Source organism: Narcine bancroftii, chromosome 4, assembly GCF_036971445.1.
Source record: "Narcine bancroftii isolate sNarBan1 chromosome 4, sNarBan1.hap1, whole genome shotgun sequence".
Lineage (NCBI taxonomy): Eukaryota > Metazoa > Chordata > Chondrichthyes > Torpediniformes > Narcinidae > Narcine > Narcine bancroftii.
In genome coordinates, this window is record NC_091472.1 from 186883116 (window position 1) to 186903196 (window position 20081).

Below are 20081 nucleotides of genomic sequence, written 5' to 3' on the forward strand. Positions count from 1 at the left end.
ATAAATCCCCAGGGTCTGACAGGATCTTGAAGGAGGCTAGCGTAGAAATTGCTAGGAATCTGACAGAAGTATTTAAAATGTCCTTAGCCATGGGAGTGGTGCCATAAAATTGGAGGGTAGCTCACGTTGTTTAAAAAAAGGCTCCAAAAGTAACCCTACAAATTATAGGCCGGTGAGCCAGAGGTCAGTCGTAGATAAGTTATTGGAAGGTGTCCTAAAAGATCGGATATACAATTTTTTGGACAGCCATGGACTAATTATGGATAGTCAACATGGTTTTGGGTGTGATAGGACGTGCTTAACCAATCTTATAGATTTTTTCGAGGTTACCAGGAAAGTGACAAACCAAAGGCTATGGATGTTGTCTACATGGACTTTAGTAAGGCCTTTGAAATGGTCCCACATGGAAGGTTTGTCAGGAAGGTTCAGACGCTACGTGTTAATGGTGAAGTTGTGAACTGGATTCAACAATGGCTGGATGGGAGAAGACAGAGTGGTAATGGATGACTGCTTCTCAGTTTGGAGGCATGTGACTAATGGTGTGCCTCAGAGATCAGTCCTGGGACCATTGTTGTTTGTCATCTATATCAATGATCTGGATGATAATGCGGAAAATTGGATCAGCAAATTTGCAGATGACACTAAGATTGGAGGCGTGGTGGACATTGAAGCAGAGGGATCTGGACCAGCTGGAAAAATGGGATGAAAAATGGCAGATAGCATTTAATGCAGACAAGTGTCAGGTGTTGCATTTTGGAAGGACAAACCAAGGTAGGATATACATGGTAAATGGTAGGGCACTGAGGAGTGTGGTAGAACAGAGGGATCTGGGAGTACAGATATGCTTTTGGTATATTGGCCTTCATAAATCAAAGTATTGAGTACAGGAGTTGGGATGTTATGGTATACTTGAAATAAGACATTGATGAGGCCAAATTTGAAGGATTGTGTGCAGTTTTGGTCACCTAACTACAGGAAAGATATCAATAAGATAGAAAGAATGTAGGGAAGATTTACTAGGATGTTGCCCAGACTTCAGGAACTGAGATACAGGGAAAGGTTAAACAAGTTAGGACTCATTCCCTGGAACATAAAAGAATGAGGGGAGATTTAATAGAGGTATTTAAAATTATGAGGGGGGTAGACAGAGTAAATGTAGATGGGCTTTTTCCATTGAGGGCAGGTGAGATACAAACCAGAGGACATGGGTTAAGAGTGAAAGGGGAAAAGATTAAGGGGAAACTTCTTCACACAGAGTGTTGGGAGTGTCAAACAAGCTGCCAGCTGAAGTGATGAATGTGGGCTCAATTTTAACATTTAACAAGAATTTGGGCAGGTACATGGATAGAAGATGTATAGGGGGCTATGGATTGGGGTGCAGGTCAGTGGGACTAGGCAAAAAAACGGTTCAGCACAGATTAGAAGGGCCAAAGCAGCCTGTTTCTTCAGGTACTGGAGTCAGGTTCACGCTTACATGTCTGTTGTTCCCACAGGTACTTCCAATGTTTATTTTTCACTCAGGAATTCTGAGTTTTCATTGGGATTCAAGGTCTAGAAGTCGAGTCGGAAAAGAGAAAAATAATCCGGCAAGAGGAAAGAGGTAGAGAGAAAAAGGAAAGAATAAAGAAAAGTTCCTTCAGACATGCAGATAGGGTGCTGGCAGCCATTGCAAATCAGGCACGATAGGTAGTAGTGACATAATTGAAGAGGATTTGGTATTGTGAGTAGAGGAAATAAATTCCAGCCAGGACTGCTCTTCTTTGAATAGTTGCACTGAGTCTTAGTTCCACCAGAGAGGGAAGATAGTGCCTCAGTTTAAAGTTTCATCTAAAAGATGATATCTCGGAGAGTATAAACAATCTATGAATCTGGCACAGGTTTCAGACTAGACTTGAAACCCATGTATAAATATGAAGCAGCCAGCCAAAGCTGGAATGACTTAAGGATACTGACCTTCTCCATAAATTTTCCCTGGAGTTCTTCCACTTCCCTTGAGGCTTTCTCTTTCTCAGTGCGCATCACCATCTCCCGCTCCTGAATCATATTTTTCAGCGAGTACACTTCAGCCTCCTTCTCAGCCACAGTTTTCCTCAGGTTGTCCTTCTCTGACTCAATGCTCTGTAGCCTTGAATTCATCTCAGTGCCTGCCTGCAACCAAAGTAGCCCGTCCTTGTTACTACTGAATGAAATCCGAAAGTTAGTTCATGCTCTCTGACTGCAATAGCATATTACTAAATAAAATCTTAACATCTGTTCATATTCTTAATCAATTGGTAGATACTATTAGAAATAAATACAAAGTCTCAGCTAAGATGCCTTTCATTTCAAAATAAATTTTTACCATTTACGGTTAATAATCAATTATTGAAGTTATGGGAACAAGAAGGAGTGAAATTGGTAGAAGATTGTTGTGAGGCAGGACATTTTATTTCCTTTCAACGAATGAGAGAGAAATATGATGAACCTTTGAGTACTTTTTTTTAAAACTTATTATCAAGTTAAAGCTTTATTGTTAGAAAACTTTGGGTGTACCTTGTGTCTTCTGAGAAGATCTAAATTTGCGAGTTTAATTACTAATGGTACTAGGAAGAGTTTTATATCGAATATGTATAACTTATTGCAGGCTAAAACTCCCAAGCCAGATGTAGATAAGACTAGAGTGAAATGGGAGAAAGACTTGGGGAATATTATCCCCCCGGAAGAGTGGATGTTGATATATGAACATAGTATGACTAAGATTGTGAATGTACAATATAGATTGGTTCATTATAATTTTATTCAGCCATTATACTTAACTCCTGAGAAATTAAAGAAATTTAAATATATTACTTCAGATTTGTGCTTTAGATGTCATAAGGAAATAGGAACCTTCTTACATTCGGTTTGGTTATGTGAGACAGTTAAACCGTTTTGGAATAAAATTAAAGAATTTTTTGGAAGTTATGTTTAAATTTAAAATTACATTAGACCCTATGATATTTTTATTGGGTAATATTAAATCATTCTGCTTAAGAGTTGAAATTAGATAAATCTCAACTTGCTTATCTGAGGTTGGCGTTAGCAGTAGCTAGGAAATGTCTAGCAGTTACTTGGAAGAATGAGATTCAATTGAATATTCAATGATAGCATGTGGAGATGAGATCATGTATTCCTTTAGAGAAGATAACATATAATTTACAAAACAATTATCCTTTTTTTGTTAAAGGTTGGAGCCCATATATGGATTGGATGCGTATTAACTGTTAAAATATTTTCCCATACATGTGTGGTGTAGTCCTCAACCACGACACATTTAAATGTATTGGTTTAATTATTCTCCTCCATCTTTCTTTTCTTCTTTTTTTGGGGGGTACACTAGTCGGGGGGGTGGGAGAGATACGGATGGGGAGGGGGTTTTTATGGGATAAAATATATATCACATTGTATTTTGCATGCATTATCTATTATTGATCATCAATAAAGTTTTAAAAAAAGAAATAAATACAGAATTTTATTAATTTGTCCTTTAGATGTGAAGATTAAAATTTCCTTTACAGAGAATCACATCATTGTAAATTAGCCCGTGCAGGCCACTAGACTAGTGTCGTTCTTTGAAAGAGCAATCCAGTTCCGTGCTCCTTTCACCATCACTCTGCACATTTAAGTTTTAATTTTAGTTTGCCAATTATTAGGACTCCTTCTGCCAGTGTCGACCCATAATCTCTCCAACTACTAATTGGCAAATCTTTGTGATCAAACAGTGACACTGGAGGTTCCTCTGTGATTTGTAAGGGATTGCTTAAGCACCGATGGCATAGGGATTACTTAAAGTGGTAGGTGAGTGGAAAGAAAAAGGTTGAGACCCACTGCTCTACACCATTCAGTGTAATGCCAAGCAGTGTAAATCAAGCATATTACCCAGGCCCATCTTTGAGGAATGCAATGGGGGGTGAGAGGAGGAGATCACCAGCTCCAAGATTACTATATTGGTTCAGGGTGGGAATATGCATTCATGTAACTTTAAGATTCAGGAGTGGCCAACTAGGGTAATGGCAGCCATGTAACTGTATCAGGTCAGCACCTTCCAGAGTAATGGGAGACAATGGAAGGAAAATAATAAAGCCCATGTACTAGTTCACTCCTGCTCTTTGTACCTGTTCAGAGTTCTGTAATGATTCCTGGATGGTGGCAAGTTCTTCCTTGCTTGCCTCCAACTCCCTTTTCAGTTGTTCCATTATAAAGCTCTGGTCCTCCAGCTGCAAATATGGATAGTTAGAAACATGATTAGACTGCAAGGGCAAGTGGACAGAGTATTCCAGGCAAATCCATGAAAATAGCACCAGTCCAGCATCTGGCCAACTCAATGTTATAGGGGCTGTTGTGCTCTAAATACCTGTTCCAAGATATATAAAACTTGCAAATTTAATCCAAAACACTCACAACTGAGAAACACAGCAGGATATTTTTAATAATTAATCATGGATTATTCAACAGTTTAACATTTAACTAGTGTCTGTGTGCATCTTTTTGACCAGATGATTTAATGGCTTTACACACTGCATCTTAAATAAGAAAAAAGGACATCTATAAAAAGGATATTATGCATTATTGGAACATTAGTGTATACATCAACTTGGTTAAAATATGGGCCAATTTATGAATAGGCGCATGGCTGATGTCGGCAAAGCTTATTTCATTAGTCATCAGATGGAACGTGACGTCTCTGTCCATTCGTCAATGACTGCAGTTAACTTTGCGACACCACTTATTATACGAAATGCGGTCTCTTATTTTCGTGAGTGAATCAGATCAGTCATTCCACACTTGACTTCTAACCCCTCAAACGAAATGCAAGCACCAATATCAAGTTTGTGAATAGAAACCAATTTCTCAGGTGCAGTGAATTTTCTCCGCCTCAAAAAAAAATTAGGAATGTCTTCAGGGTACAAAAGCCATGACAGAAAAGGTAGGTGTCGCTTTGTTTAATGCATCATTGAAATCCGATCTCGGCTCAGATTGGTCATTCAGAATAAAGCTGATAAATTCACATCCAGGTGAAATTCAGCCCTTTTCAGCCAATATCGCCTCGAGGGGGTACCATCTAGCAATGAGCTGATAGAGGACGCATCCATGGGTAGGAATGAGGGAAGTCCATACCTGTGTTTCAGGAACCAAGAAATCAAATAATATTTTCTTGTATGAGCACAATATAATGGCACATTTCTATAATTAAGCCTTTGAAGAAGACCGCAGAGCCCACCTCACTGACAAAAGACAAAGGAGGAAAAACCCAACACCCAACCCCAACCAACCAATTTTCCGCTGCAACCGTGTCTGCCTGTCCCACATCGGACTTGTCAGCCACAAACGAGCCTGCAGCTGACGTGGACATTTACCCCCTCCATAAATCTTCGTCTGCGAAACCAAGCCAAAGAAAAGATGTTTCATATAACCATATAACAATTACAGTACAGAAACAGGCCATCTCAGCCCCTCTAGTCCGCACCGATAAAATGCCTAAGGTAAAATAAATGAATTTTTGTAATATGATTGGAGTGATTCACAAATTCATCGAGAGGTCAGTAAGAGTACAGTAAAACTGAGGGAATCTAAAATAACATCCCATGTGACTGAATCTGTCCCCCATCTTCTTCCTCAATCAACTCTGCTTCTGACACAGTGGATATCATGATCGATTCTCTTCAAACATCACTCCCCGGCAACCAGCGGAGTGAAAGCTCGATGACCTCTTCCTATCTAGTCATAGACAGAAAGTCACAAACATTAGGTGTCCTTCCTCTTCATGCACCACTTTTGTTTGGTCCCAAAGAACAAGGCCTTGGCATACTCCTACTTCTCATCTACATTTGCCCTGTACCAGACTGCCCCACTGACTGAATAAACAAACAAAAAATCAAAGAACTGCAAAAGCAGGAAATCTGTGGAGAAAAGCAACGTAATATTTCAAATCAATGGCCCTACAATACCAGCTCCCCCTTGTCACCACTCCTTTCAACCCCTCCAGTTATTTAATTTTCAGATTGAGAGAAATTTCTACAAGGTATTGGGAAAAGCATGCCCCTCTAATCCAGTGGTTCTCAACCTTTTTCAGTCTAAGGCCCACCTGCCTTCCAGCCTAACATGCCATAGCCCACTAGTGGCAAAGACCCATCAATATTTTCAAGTCAAAGGCAGCTCTGTAAGAAACAGATCTTTATCTAATTTAAAGTACCTTATATACTTAGGCGTAACTAGGGTATGGCAGCTAGGGCACATGCCCTGGGTGCCACTTGCAGGGACGCCACCACAGTCCTTGCCTCCCTGCCCAATATCTGAGTCCCTAGCCCAACAATGAATCACCATTCCAGGGATGCAGTGCTGCCAGGGTTCACTTGAGTGCCCCGGAGTCCCGCTCCAGTACCTCACCGAGCAGCTCCAGGCCGGCATCTCATTGGCATTTTGCTCAAAGTGGAATCAATGGGAAAAATGGCCGTCTTCCTTACCCATAATCCCTCATGAACAGAGTCAGTGCCAGAACATATGTTAGAGGCGGCATTACCTAATTAGAGGGGGGCAGGGACCGACCTGTTGATGGAGGGGTGGGGGTGATGATAGAATCCAACCTGTCAATGGTGGGAGTGGTGGGGGGGGAGGGTTCTGGCAGGACCCTGCCTGTCGTTGAGGTCATCCATCTAACATGGGTCAAGAGGGCGCTCTTCTTATTGTGTCAAGCTTGATGCACACCAGTGACACACCCTGGGGTGAGTGGAGAGTTGCTAGCATCTCATCCTAGATGCTACTGATGCAGGAGGGAGTGGGGCAGGTCTGACAGCCAAGGATGGCTGTGACCGTATTTTGGGGGGGGGGGGGGAACGGGACAGCACTTTGTTTGGGGTGGGGGAAATGCCCGTGGATGTTGACCCTGCCCCCACAGCTATGGTTCCCGCTGCAAAGGCCATCTGATCCCGTATCAAGCAAAGTGCCAGAGTGGCCCCAAAGTAGCCGGATGAGATGCTGGCCTGGAGTGGTTCAGTGAAGTGCCTGAGCAGTGCTCCGGTAAGCTCCGGCAGTACTTCACCCAGGGCCAGCACTACCATTAGGTGAACCAGACGTCAGAGGGGGTATGGGGGCACAGCACCTCGCAAAGAGGTGGCATACCGCGCGAGCGTATGTGGGCAAAGCACCTCAAATGTCTGCCCTTGGTGCTGACCGTGGAAGAGAAATTCATGACCTCTGAGAAAGTGCCCAATAGACATGTGACATATCTTCAAAACTAGCCCAATTGTGTGTGAAAACCGCTCAACTGTAAACTTTGTGTTTTTTTTATATAAACGGGCTGGGGGCACACTTTCAGTGTTTGCCATAGGTGCTATTTTACCTAGATATGCCATAGCTTATATAACGTTTTTTACATGAAAACACTCGATGGCCCACCAGTGGGCCATGACCAACTGGTGTCGAGAACCACTGCTCTAATTCAATCACATCTCAATCTGGGGTCCCTGACATCGAAAGTGAACCAGCTCATTTACAACCTTTATGAATCTGAAGCTGATCATGAGACAGGCCATACTCGGCCTGCCAGCTCTGAGACTACTTGTTTTCATCTATGTAACGTTGCCCTAGCCACGCCTTAGTTCTTCTGCTGAACACACATCTATTTATTTGTGCCACCAAGGCCAGGCTTTTCTTGCACACTATTTTAAATTTAGACATGCAGCACAGTAACAGGGTCCCACCAGCCCCTGCTGCCCAATTGCACCTTCTACAACCCCCATATGTTTTGAAGGGTGGGAGGAAACTGGAGCACCCAGAGGAAAACCACGCAGACATGGGGAGAACGTACAAACTCCGTACAGACAGCGCCAGATTCGAACCCCGGTCACTGGTGATGTAACAGAGATGCACTAACCTGCTATGCTAACCATGCCTACCTTCTTTTCTACCGTCAGTAAATCAGAGCTCATCCAAAGCTCTACTCTTGCTAACTCAACAGTTCAAATGTTCCTCAACACCACATCATTCACTGATTTAAAAAATGCCTCAGGGCCTTGATTTTTTTTTAAAGAAAGTCTCTCATGGCCTCACCACTCTCCAGTTCTAGCCACCTTAGGCCCAACTGAGTGGGGGAGAAGCTATTTAGCAGGCTTGCCTCACCGCGCAGGGCACTGGGTACAGGAGTCCGGATGCTGACAAGGCTACAACTTGAGTGTACAGTTCTGATCACCCATCTGGAGCACAGATGTCATTAAGCTAGAAAGAACACAAGAATGGTCCCAGGATTGAGAAGCTTGAATTACATTAGAGAGGCTGGGACTTTCCTCTCCATTGTGTTGGAGGTTGAGGGATGGCCTTATAAAGGTCAATGAGTGGGAGAGAAGTGCACCTGGAATGAGGATTTGCTGGAACTGGAAAATTCAGTGCTCATACCATTAGGTTACAAGTTACCCAGGCACAATGTTCTTCGATTTGCATTTGGCCTCTCTGTAACAAGGGAGAAGGCGGAGGGCAGACAGCCAGTGTGAAATGGGAAGGAGAGTGAAGAGATATGCAACCGGAAGATGTGACTGTACAAGTTCCTTACAGACGGCGCCGGATTCGAACCCCCGGTTGCTGGCTCTGTAGCAGTGCTATGCTAACTGCTATGCCACAGTTTCAATGTTAGCCAATTTTAACAAGGTCAGTAATACGACAGCACGAATGTACTCTGTATCCTTTCACATGGAACGAAAATCTTTACAAGATGGCTTGCTCAGGGCTTTCTCAATTCCCTTCATCTGTCAGCAGTTTTAATAGCTATTGATTGGTCTGCAGATGATTGTAGCATGTTTATCAGGTTATGAAGGAGTTGGTATTGATCAGAATAGAGTCTGGGAAGGAAGTTGTCCTATAAATGAAGGTTAGAAGGACATTCAGCCAAATCTGGATCAACCTTAAACCAGTGCTGCAATTACTTCTTTGAATACATTATGTAATAATTTGAAACTCCTAAAGTGTTCTCCTCATCAACCTGTTGCCTTGAAATTGGAGATCACACTTCTTGGTGCCCTAACCCCATGCTGCACACAGCCCTAATGCCCAATCAGAAAACGAGGAAATCAGCCAAGTGCCCATGAAGACCAGTGTTATGGTGGTTTAGATCCACAACTCTACAGCTAACTCCTATCCCCAGAGCCCTGCACGGGGTTTGGAGGAGGAAATAGGAAAGGGAAGATGAGTATCCCCAAGGGGTAGCTACCCAGATGGAATCCCAACAGCCCTGAGTCTCTGCGGGGTGCATGGTGATCAATGATGCAGTGATCATCGGCTGTCAAACTGTCTGTTTAGCTATAAAGAGTTGCGGTTTACTGATGGTAAAGAGGTCTGAAATATCCTCAGTGCTGAAAATGAACACAGGCAAATGCGGCACAAAAGAGTTCCACATTTTGAATGCCTGAGGGGTCTCGAGTGCAGTAAGTTGTTTCCACTGGTAGGTGAGACTAGAACTTAGGGACATGGTCTCACGATTCGGGGCAGTGGGTTTAAGATAGATGATGAGGAATTGCTTCTCAAAGAGTGCAGTGAATCTGTGGAATTCTCTGCCCAAGGAACCAGGCTGCCTCATTAAATATAATTAGAGGGCATGGGTTAAGGGTGAGAAGTGAAATGTTTCAAGGGAACATTAGGGGAAACTTCTTCATGCAGAGAGTGGTGGGAGTGTGGAACGAGCCACCAGATGAAGGGATGAATGTGGGATCAATTTTGACATAATTGGGACAGATATACAAATGGGAGGGGATTGGAGGACTGCAGTCTGAGTACACGTTTATGGGACAAGAGAGAATAACAGTTCGTCACAGGCTCGATGGGATGAAGGGCCTGTTTCTGTGCTGTAGTGTTCTATATATTTGAGACACAGACGAATAGATAGATTTTTACATATACAGTTGAGGGTTACGGGGAGAAGGCGTGTTAGTGTGTGACAAAGTATTTAGAGGTGGCTTGGGAGGAATTGCTAGAGCAGCTTGCACACATTTTAAAACAGAATATTTGCAGGACTTTTACAGAGTGCCTTTTGCAAAAGAGCAACACAGTTGCAGCATGCAGTTTGCCTGGGAGAGCATGTGATTTTTGCAGGGAGACAGAACAGTTTTGCTCTCAGAGAGGGAAGGAGTGAAACAGAGAGGAGAGACTCAGAAATCAGTTCCAGAAGGACAAAGCTGGCAAACTTTTGGAAGGCTGTCTGGTCAAAGGAGAAGACTAGCTGTCTGAGGTGACCTGAAAAAAGAGGATAACCTGGAGAACCCTGAAGGGGGCAAGTTTCATCAGGAAGACTGATTGGAAAGGAATCAGTTGTGGATATCCTGGAACAAAAGGAATCTCTCTCTGAAGACCAACAAGAACCCTGCTGAGTGGTAACCATTTGCCGGTTAAGCACCAAAGACTGGTAAACTTTGTTAATGCTATCTTCTGTGCAAGAATTTCCTGCAACCAGTGGGATTGGACTGTGATCCAAAGAACTTTTCTAATCTTAAATACACATTACACACACCTGTGCTTAGTATTAGAGGGGGAATTAAGTAGGTTAAGTAAGTTGATAGTAAAAAGTTAAAGTTTAATTCTGTTTTCTTGTTCAAATATAATTAAGAACTACTTTTGTTTAAGTAACCCTGTGTTGTGGTGCATATCTATTGCTGCTGAGAAGGACATTCAGCCAAATCTGGATCAACCTTAAACCAGTGCTGCAATTACTTCTTTGAATACATTATGTAATAATTTGAAATTCCTAAAGTGTTCTCCTCGTCAACCTGTTGCCTTGAAATTGGAGATCACACTTCTTGGTGCCCTAACCCCATGCTGAGTTCTTGGCCAAATCAGCTTATTGACTGGTGGAGCAGTTATTTGATGGGGTGCTATTTCATCCAGTAATGATTACCAGTTTATGAATGAAAACAAATACTCATTAATTCAACCTCTAGGATTTGGTTTCCCTGAATACTTAACAAGCTGTTGTTGAAGTATGAAGGATTAAATTTAAAAAGGCTTTATTTTCTTTGACCCGTTGGGCTTAGTTATTTCAATCAGAATAATGCACAAGACTGCCTTCATTCACCTCCCAATTCCATTAACTTTGCACCTCGCATAATTAGGAGCATTAGAAATCAGTAAATTTATGTCAGTCCTAACTTAAGCAAGTTATTAATAACTACATGCAACCAATATCCACTTGTCAATTGAATTTGTAACTTCCTGATTCAATTAAGTCCAACTTATTCATTCTATTGCTATGTTTTTACTACATTTACCTGAATCTCTTTGGCTTGGCTTCGCGGACGAAGATTTATGGAGGGGGTAAAAGTCCACGTCAGCTGCAGGCTCGTTTGTGGCTGACAAATTGTGAATATAGCAATGGCCGAGTGCCTTTGCATTCTGATGAGCAAGCTGATCAGTAGATGCCAGATTTGTTCCAGTGTAGAGCAATAGTGGCTACACTCAGTCTTACCTTCGTCTCTGCTTCCCGCTTGGCTTCTTCTATTGCAAATTCAAGCTCCTGTTTTGTACGGGCCACTTCCTCTTGAGTCTGTTGGGTAACTGTCAGCTGCTTGGTTGTCTCAGCACTCTACACACATCAAGCAGAAAGAATGGAGATTTAATCCCAGTCCTACATTCGTACTAAATTCTATTTTATTTTAGTTCTGCTCATTGCTCCAAGTAGTACTAAGCTCAGGAGATTCACACATAACTCGATTGTTTGAAGTAATCTCAAAAGAACTTTATCATGAATACCAACAACTGGCACAACACTAAATTAATCATGCAACTATTTCCCCCCAAGTTCCCTCGTTCTTTAATAAGCTGTGGGCTAATGTTCACTAATTTGTTTATACAACACAAAGATATATTTAAATATTAGATGCCACCCCAATTGCTAATGTCAAAAATATAAAGTTGAGGCTGTACAGAAATCTCTCGTATGTTGGAATGGAGGCTACTGGGCAGTCTATATGAGAACTTATTATAGAATATGACACAGGATAATATATCCATTGCAAATGGATGTCTATAGTCATAAGTTACAAGAGGCCCAGCATGCCCATTCCAGTGATTATTAAAATAAATTAGATAGGTACATGGATCTGGAGGTCTGGAGGATTATGGAATGGGTGCAGGTCAGTGGGACTAGTGGTATGTTGTTTTTGGCACAGACTAGAAGGACCAAATGGCCTGTTTTCTGTGCTGTAGTGTTCTATGGTTCAAGGCTATGTCATTGCAGAAAGATGGTGCAGTGATACTGACCTAGTTAAACTTAAATACTGACCAATTGGAATCAATCATTCATATATCTCGAGCTACCAACCTGTTACAAATTGTTTTGCAATTGTGCATCCAATTTTTTTTACTTATCATCTGTCTCATCTCCTGTGAGACTTGGAGACAATTAATTTAAAATCTGACAAAGCCTGGAACCTGATGGGAACCTGAGTGTCTGGCTCCTGTGATGTGTCGTTTAAATTGCCAACATCTTCCACAGTTGCTCATTACAATAACTGGACAAACAAGTTAGGAGTCACCTGTGGTTTGATCCAAAGGCCTGTGCAATCTCATCCGACAAAGTTCTCATCATAAGGAGTAAGGCACAAGGGAGTGAGGCTTCATTCCACGAGATGACGCAGTGGAAAGCAATAAGGTGTGTGCAAGTACTTTGATTCTCCAGGAAGCATTTAGAATCAGATAAATGGTTCAACTGGTTTTTCTGATCACACCCAAAGAATTAACAAACATTGCTCAAATTTCATATTGCAACCCAGCTGTTGACAGTAGTTATGCTGCACCCCACCTTCCACAACGGGCAAGGTTTAATGGGTGCAATTAATTAAGAAACATCTTCAGAAACCGGGTTCATGCGCACCTTTTCAACATCAATAAATTCCAGTCTAATTTCCAAACTTGTTTTGACTTAAAGGCAAAAGGAACCTATTTATTTTCAAGTGGTTGCTGCTGGGCTTTGAAAAAATAAAATCTAGGCTTATCCAAACCACTTTTAAATGCCTGCAATGTGAAAAGAATTTTCCAGCTAGAGACATTCAAGCCTCCATAGCAGTGAACAGCGACAAACAAGGAAGAAATAAACCTGAGCTTAATTCTCTGTTGAGAAGCAAGATGACACCCCCAAACATATGCAAAGAATGAAACACAAACTAACGACTCATTTTGAAAAGGATTGTGTCCAGATACAGTCTCAGTGAAAGATTTCCCCTACCTTTCTGAGGAGTTCTGCATGTGTGTTGACTAGATCACTGTGTTTTTCTTTTAGTTTATTGTAGCGCTGCTCGTTTGCTTGGACTTTCTCTGCGAAAACAATTTAAGTGGCATTAGATGGAAATTGGACAATGCTGTTGATAAATCAAGCCAATAGGTTTAGGCATTTTTTTTGAGTTGATGCTGAAGTTTAATGCCATAGAATTGATGGTTATTCTAGATTTCTTGCATTCTCAGAAGAACAAACGAATCCAGAAAAAAAAATCTCCAGTTTGTAGGTCAGGTAACAGAGATTTGTACACAGACTGGGGACATAATAGATAACAAATGACACGACAGTTACAACTACTAGTGTTGCTGCTCTCGTTGCAATTAAATACCTCATGTACGTTCTCATTGAAAGGGATGTTTCCATCCACTTTTACACCATAATGATTTCAGCGTTTCTAGGAGTTATCTGTATTCTCAATTCCATTCCACCCCAATATTCTCTTACTTTGATATTAATCATAACCGCAGAAGACCTCACACAACACACAAATTCCTGAATACAATTGGCCTAAACTTTTCAGTTTGTATAGGAATAGATTTACCTCCCTTTCAATTACATTTTCCTTGAGTGGAAGTGCTTTCTATGACAAAGGAATTGAAGGGCTGAATAAGAAACAAATCCTTAATATTAAAATAAAACCATTAACAGATGAATGGAAGTTTATCTTCTCTTGATGAGTCAAAAGCCAGTTGGATTTTTTTTGCCTTTTTTTCCAAGCAGACAGCCCGGTGGGTAACAGGCCCTTCCGCCCCACGAACCCATGCTACCCAAATATTTCTTTTCTTTGGCTTGGCTTCGCGGACGAAGATTTATGGAGGGGGTAAAAAGTCCACGTCAGCTGCAGGCTCGTTTGTGGCTGACCAGTCCGATGCGGGACAGGCAGACACGATTGCAGCGGTTGCAAGGGAAAATTGGTTGGTTGGGGTTGGGTGTTGGGTTTTTCCTCCTTTGCCTTTTGTCAGTGAGGTGGGCTCTGCGGTCTTCTTCAAAGGAGGTTGCTGCCCGCCAAACTGTGAGGCGCCAAGATGCACGGTTTGAGGCGTTATCAGCCCACTGGCGGTGGTCAATGTGGCAGGCACCAAGAGATTTCTTTAGGCAGTCCTTGTACCTTTTCTTTGGTGCACCTCTGTCACCTCTGTCCCAATTAACCAACAACTCCTGTATATTTTTGAAGGGTGGGAGGAACCCAGAAAAAACCCACGTATGATTTTTTTTTAAACTTGGGTTCTTTTAAAACAACTATACTTTATTAGCTAATGTGCACAAAAGACCCTGTGGAGGCATTCACCTTGAATCCCCGAGCTGTTACAAACTAGTCTCTGACATCCTCTAGAAGTCAGGTGGATCAATAACACTGTCAGTACATTCCCTTTCCTTGAGATGTTTAATCCAACAACGTGACACAAACATACAGTATTGTAACAATATTAATATTTGGGGAGAATTTATAAGATTTAGAGTAGGTCACATACATTCACACATTTTAAAACAGATCTTATTTGAAAGACTGAAGAATTCACATTGCAGGATCTCTGGAGAATGTAAGCACCTTTCACAAGTAGGTGTTCATTGAACTGAGTCATAAAATGCTTGACCATTGTCTTGCTGGAGTCCTGCTGTCTATCAGTACCCTTTCTGCAAAGTGCTCATAGAAAGGTCACTCCTGGATTTTGTTTATCTAACAACAGATGAGAGCAGAAGGAAGAACTCCTGTTGTTTTGCTCAGGAAGGTGGGGTTTTGCAAGACATGAGTCACATGTTCTCTTTGGAGTTGCAGTTGGAAGAAAGAGAGAGAGAGAGTGGAGTTAACAGCACAGTTTATAGTCAGTCAAGTGTTTGGGACACTGACAAGTAACTGAAAAGTGCAATCCAGGGGAAACTGTTTAAACTGATGAAAGCAAGTTCCAGAGCAGTAGATGGGTGGAAGTGCTATCTGTCTGATATTTCTCTTGAAATAGAGGAAGGAATAGCTTGAAGAAAGAGGTTACCATCGAGAAGACCCTGATGGGGCAAATTTCATCAGCGAGACCCTGACGTGACTAGTGGTGGTACCTCAGTTGTGGAAATCCTGGAGCAACAAATATCTGCCTGCAACCAGAGAACTTGGAAGATGGAGAAGTACATTGAACTGTGAACCGAAGAACATTTCTTAAATCTACACATATACATTACATACACATGCGCTTAGAATTAGAAGGGGGTTAATTTGGGTTAGTAATTTTAGAGTTAAGATGGCAGAGGTCGACAGCATCGAGTCCACGCTGCTGAAGATCCAGCTGTGCTGGATGGGTCACGTCTCCAGAATGGAGGATCATCGCCTTCCCAAGATCGTATTATATGGCGAGCTCTCCACTGGCCACCGTGACAGAGGTGCACCAAAGAAAAGGTACAAGGACTGCCTAAAGAAATCTCTTGGTGCCTGCCACATTGACCACCGCCAGTGGGCTGATAACGCCTCAAACCGTGCATCTTGGCGCCTCACAGTTTGGCGGGCAGCAGCCTCCTTTGAAGAAGACCGCAGAGCCCACCTCACTGACAAAAGGCAAAGGAGGAAAAACCCAACACCCAACCCCAACCAACCAATTTTCCCTTGCAACCGCTGCAATCGTGTCTGCCTGTCCCGCATCGGACTGGTCAGCCACAAACGAGCCTGCAGCTGACGTGGACTTTTTACCCCCTCCATAAATCTTCGTCCGCGAAGCCAAGCCAAAGAGAAAGAATGTTTGATTCTATTTTCATGTTTAAAGTTGATTAAAAATAACTTTTGTTTTGAAAGTCACTTGTCTTGGTGAATGTCTATTGCTGCTGGGGTTTGGGGTCCTTTGGGATCATAACAGTATTCATTTCAATTTAAAGTTCAACACAAACATAAACATAAACATCAGCAGCACAAACCTTTTAAGTGTGTAGTTCTTTTTCTTTTAGAAATTCAGTCTTTCAGGTGCTTTGAAAACGCATGTGGATCTTCTTAACACAGGTGCATGTGTCAGCACTGCTGTTCCTCTACTATCTAGCACTGGTGGTGTTTCCTCTGTCGTGTGCAGGCTGGACCCTCTGCATCTGTCTGTTCCTGCAGTGTCTCAGGCATTTTCAGCAGGCTCTTTTGATTCCTTCTCAGTATTTGACCTTCCTCTATTCTGACAGTGTAGGATCTTGGATTTACTTCCTCTAGAACAGTAGCTCTTTTGTCCCAAGTGTTGGAATTTCTAAGTTTTGCTGTATCATGTTGTGCCAGTGGTCCCAAGCTTCTTGCTGACTTGTCATAGTTTGCTTTTTGTCTACAATGCAAAAGCTTTTGTTTCCATTCAACATCTTTGACATCTCTGTTCTTGTTTGGGTCTGCAGAGTAGGGAAATGTGGTGTTTAGACTATGTTCCATCAGAAGTTCAGCAGATGACATGCCATGTTCAAGTGGTGAACCTTTATAACTTAATAGAGCTAGACACATATCTGAGCCACGGTCTAGTGCTTTGTTGAGTAACTGTTTAACTATGTGAACCCCTTTCTCTGCTTTATCATTTGACTTTGGATGCAGAGGTCTTGAGGTCACATGTCAGAAATCATGCTCTTCAGCAAAGTTCTGGAATTCTCTACAGCTGTAGCATGGTCCATTGTTACTGTAAACAATTTGAGGAATTGCATGTCTTGCACAGATCAGTTTCATAAATTTAATCACACTAACAGCAGACATGTTAGGAAGCAGCACAATCTCCAATAGTTCGATAGATAATCAATAACCAGCAAGTAATTCTTTCCATAAATGTGGAACAGATCAGTGCCATGTTTCTGCCAGTAAGTTGGTTATTATCATGGGTTCCTTTGTCTGCTTTGCGTGATGTTTCAAACAGGTCTCACAGCTGGAAACCATCCTGTCTATGTCATCATTTATCCCTGACCAAAACAGCATTTCTGGTCCCCCTCTTGCATTTTTCCATTCCAAGGTGCCCCTCGTGCACCCTTTTCAGCATCTCTTGTTGCAGTGAATGACAATTCTGTTCTGTCTGAGTAGAAGCCCAGTGACAACATATGGGAATAGATTCAGTGATCAGATTCATGCAGAGATTCACATCTGTCTCTGTGGAACTCTCATTGTGTGCTTCACTCTGCATCGTTGCCCTGGATAACGGATCAGCTAACACAGTAAGTTTCCCAGGTGTGTACACCAATTCAAAGTCATAACATTGTAGCTTCATCATCAGTCTTTGGATTCTTGGTGACATTTCACTGAGATTTTTCTTGATTTATGGCTATTAATGGCTTGTGGTCTGTCTCTGCCACGAATGTTGGTCGACCATACACATAATCGTGGAATTTCTCGAGTCCATAGATCAGACCTAGACACTCTTTAACAACCTGTGCATATTGATATTCAGATGTTTTCATCATTCTTGATGTGAATGCTACTGGCCTCCAATCTTCTCCCACAGCCTGAAGTAGTACAGCAGCTATTCCATCTTTTGAAGCATCCATAGATATTTTTGTCTTTCTTGATGCATCAAAGAACATAAAAGCACTGGTTCTGTAGTTAGAATGATCTTCAGTTGTCCCCATTGTTACTCGTAGTTGTCTGCTCATTTGTCCTGTAACAATTTCCTTAGGTACATTGTTTTAGAAGACAGGTTTGGTATGAATTTACAATGAAATTGATCATTCCCAGCACCCTCAATACACCTTCTTTGTCAGTGGGTCTGGGCATCTCTAAAATTGCTTTCCCCTTCCTCTTGTCTGGCTCCACACCTGCCTCTGACAGTTTATCTCCCAGAAAGGTGATTTCCTTCACATCAAACTGACATTTTGCCCTGTTTAATTTAATCCACACTTCTGGATGTGTTTCAGCACTTTGATGACCCTCTCCTGTTGTTTTTGTGTGGGTCCCCATAGGATCATGTCATCCATGTACACACACCCCCATTTATGCCTTCTAAGATATGTTCCATTCTCCTGTGGAACACTTTGGGAGCTGAGGAAATTCCAAAGGCATCTTCAGACGTATTGGCCAAGCGGTGTATTAAATGTACCATCTTCGTGCAGTTTTATTTGCTAGAAGCCCTGGGATGCATCCAATTTGGTGAAAAACTTTTGCACTGGCCATTTCACTTATAATTTCATTCCTGGTTGGAATCCAATAATGTTTCCTCTTAATATTGGCATTGAAGTCTTTTGGGTCCATGCACATGTGTAGGTCACCATCCTTTTTTTTGACACACACCATTGAATTCACCCATTCTGTGGGCTCTTACACTTTCTTTATCACCCCTAGTGCCATCATTTGGTCAAGTTCCTGCTTTTTTTTTTAGTGGCGCTGAATCCCACCTTGTGTGCACTACTGGCTGTGCTTCCTCCTTTAACTGTATCCTATAGGTGAATGGTAGAATTCCAAAACTCTTGAAGATATCTGGAAATTGATTGAATATTTCCTCTACACTGTTCTTTGCATTGTCGCTGTTAATGTAGAACACTCTCTTAACTAGGCTTAAGTTATCACATGCTTTGTCACCAAGCAATGATCCATATCCATCCAGGATACTGTGAACCTGAGTGGTGCTCTTTATCTTTAACTTTAACCTTGAGTTTACATGTAATTTTCGTGTCGATGCTCTGTCCATTGAAGGCTTTGAGCAGTACAGGATTTGCATGGCTTTATCTTCATTGTCCTGATGTCGTGCTCACAGGTCAAATTGACTTTTGCCCCTGTGTCCAGCTTGAAATGAATATTTGTTCCATTTGTATGTAATGACACCGTCCACTTGTCCTGCTTGACTCTGTTCACGCTTGACTGTTCGATATCCGTTGGTTTATCATCTTCCTGCACTACCATGCCCACGAAAAGTGTATCACAGAGGGCAGTTTCTTCTATAGTATGACCAGTGTCTTCTATAGTGTGTACACTTTTACTTCTGCTTTATTTCCCTTTGGAAAATCATTGCTTTGCATAGTGATTCTGTCCTTTGTACTTTTCCATAGGCTTGGCATGTTTTGGTGCATGTTGAGTGCCACATCATTTACAATTGAATATCTCTCCACCTTTTTGTTGTTTCCTATTATCTCATTTTTTGTTTACCGTATTTGACGCATATAACACACACATTATGTGTATTTTTTACAAACCAGGTAACACCCCCCCGTGGGTTATATGCGTGTGCACGCTCTATGAGAATATTTTACACATTGAAGGAATGCACACAATTAATAGCGGGTGTGGGAAAGTTGAACCAGAAATTTATAGTCAACATGGGAATATAATAGCAGCATTGAAAGAACGCGCACAATTAATAGCAATCGTGGGAAAGCCGCAATTCATAGTGAGCGTGAGAATATTATAGTGAGTATGAGAATAACAGAAATGAAAGAATGGGCACAATTTATTACAGGCGTGGGAAATTTTGATCTTGGGAATATCTCTGTACTGACTGCCTTGGTATTCCTATAAATAGGACATTCTGGCTGGGGCACGACACCTCATCAATGTTAATTTCCCAGGCCCGTGCCTGAGGGAGGAGATTAACATATAAAGTGCCTCTGATTTGAGACAACATTTTAGAATTAAAATCCTGCTCAACTCTGAAGCCTGTCTGATCTTTTTGATTGATTCCTCTCCAAAGCTTGTTCATGTGTTGCAGCAGGATATCATCTGTATAATGGGTGATTGACACCTCTGGGGGAAGTTGATTGGGTGTTAATTGTGGGAAATTACCTGTGGCTTTGTATCATGTTCCATTTAAATGCACATTGTTTTTGCCACTCAGAGTACACCCGCCCATTATATGCATGTGTGCTTGATACAAAAATATTTTACACAATTTATGATTTT

General features: G+C 41.9%; 1 protein-coding gene across 2 annotated transcripts in view; it reads right to left on the bottom strand.

Moving 5' to 3' along the window:
* The window catches only part of LOC138761314 (huntingtin-interacting protein 1-related protein-like), a 186950-nt gene that overhangs the window by 24634 nt on the left and 142235 nt on the right, over window positions 1-20081 (bottom strand). For both annotated transcript variants that reach the window (XM_069933217.1, XM_069933218.1), the window contains 4 exons: window positions 13220-13308; window positions 11462-11578; window positions 4134-4235; window positions 1954-2148 (listed from right to left, as the gene is read on the bottom strand). In XM_069933217.1, coding sequence (XP_069789318.1) covers window positions 1954-2148; window positions 4134-4235; window positions 11462-11578; window positions 13220-13308 — 503 coding nt within the window. The remainder of the gene's footprint in view (window positions 1-1953; window positions 2149-4133; window positions 4236-11461; window positions 11579-13219; window positions 13309-20081) is intronic.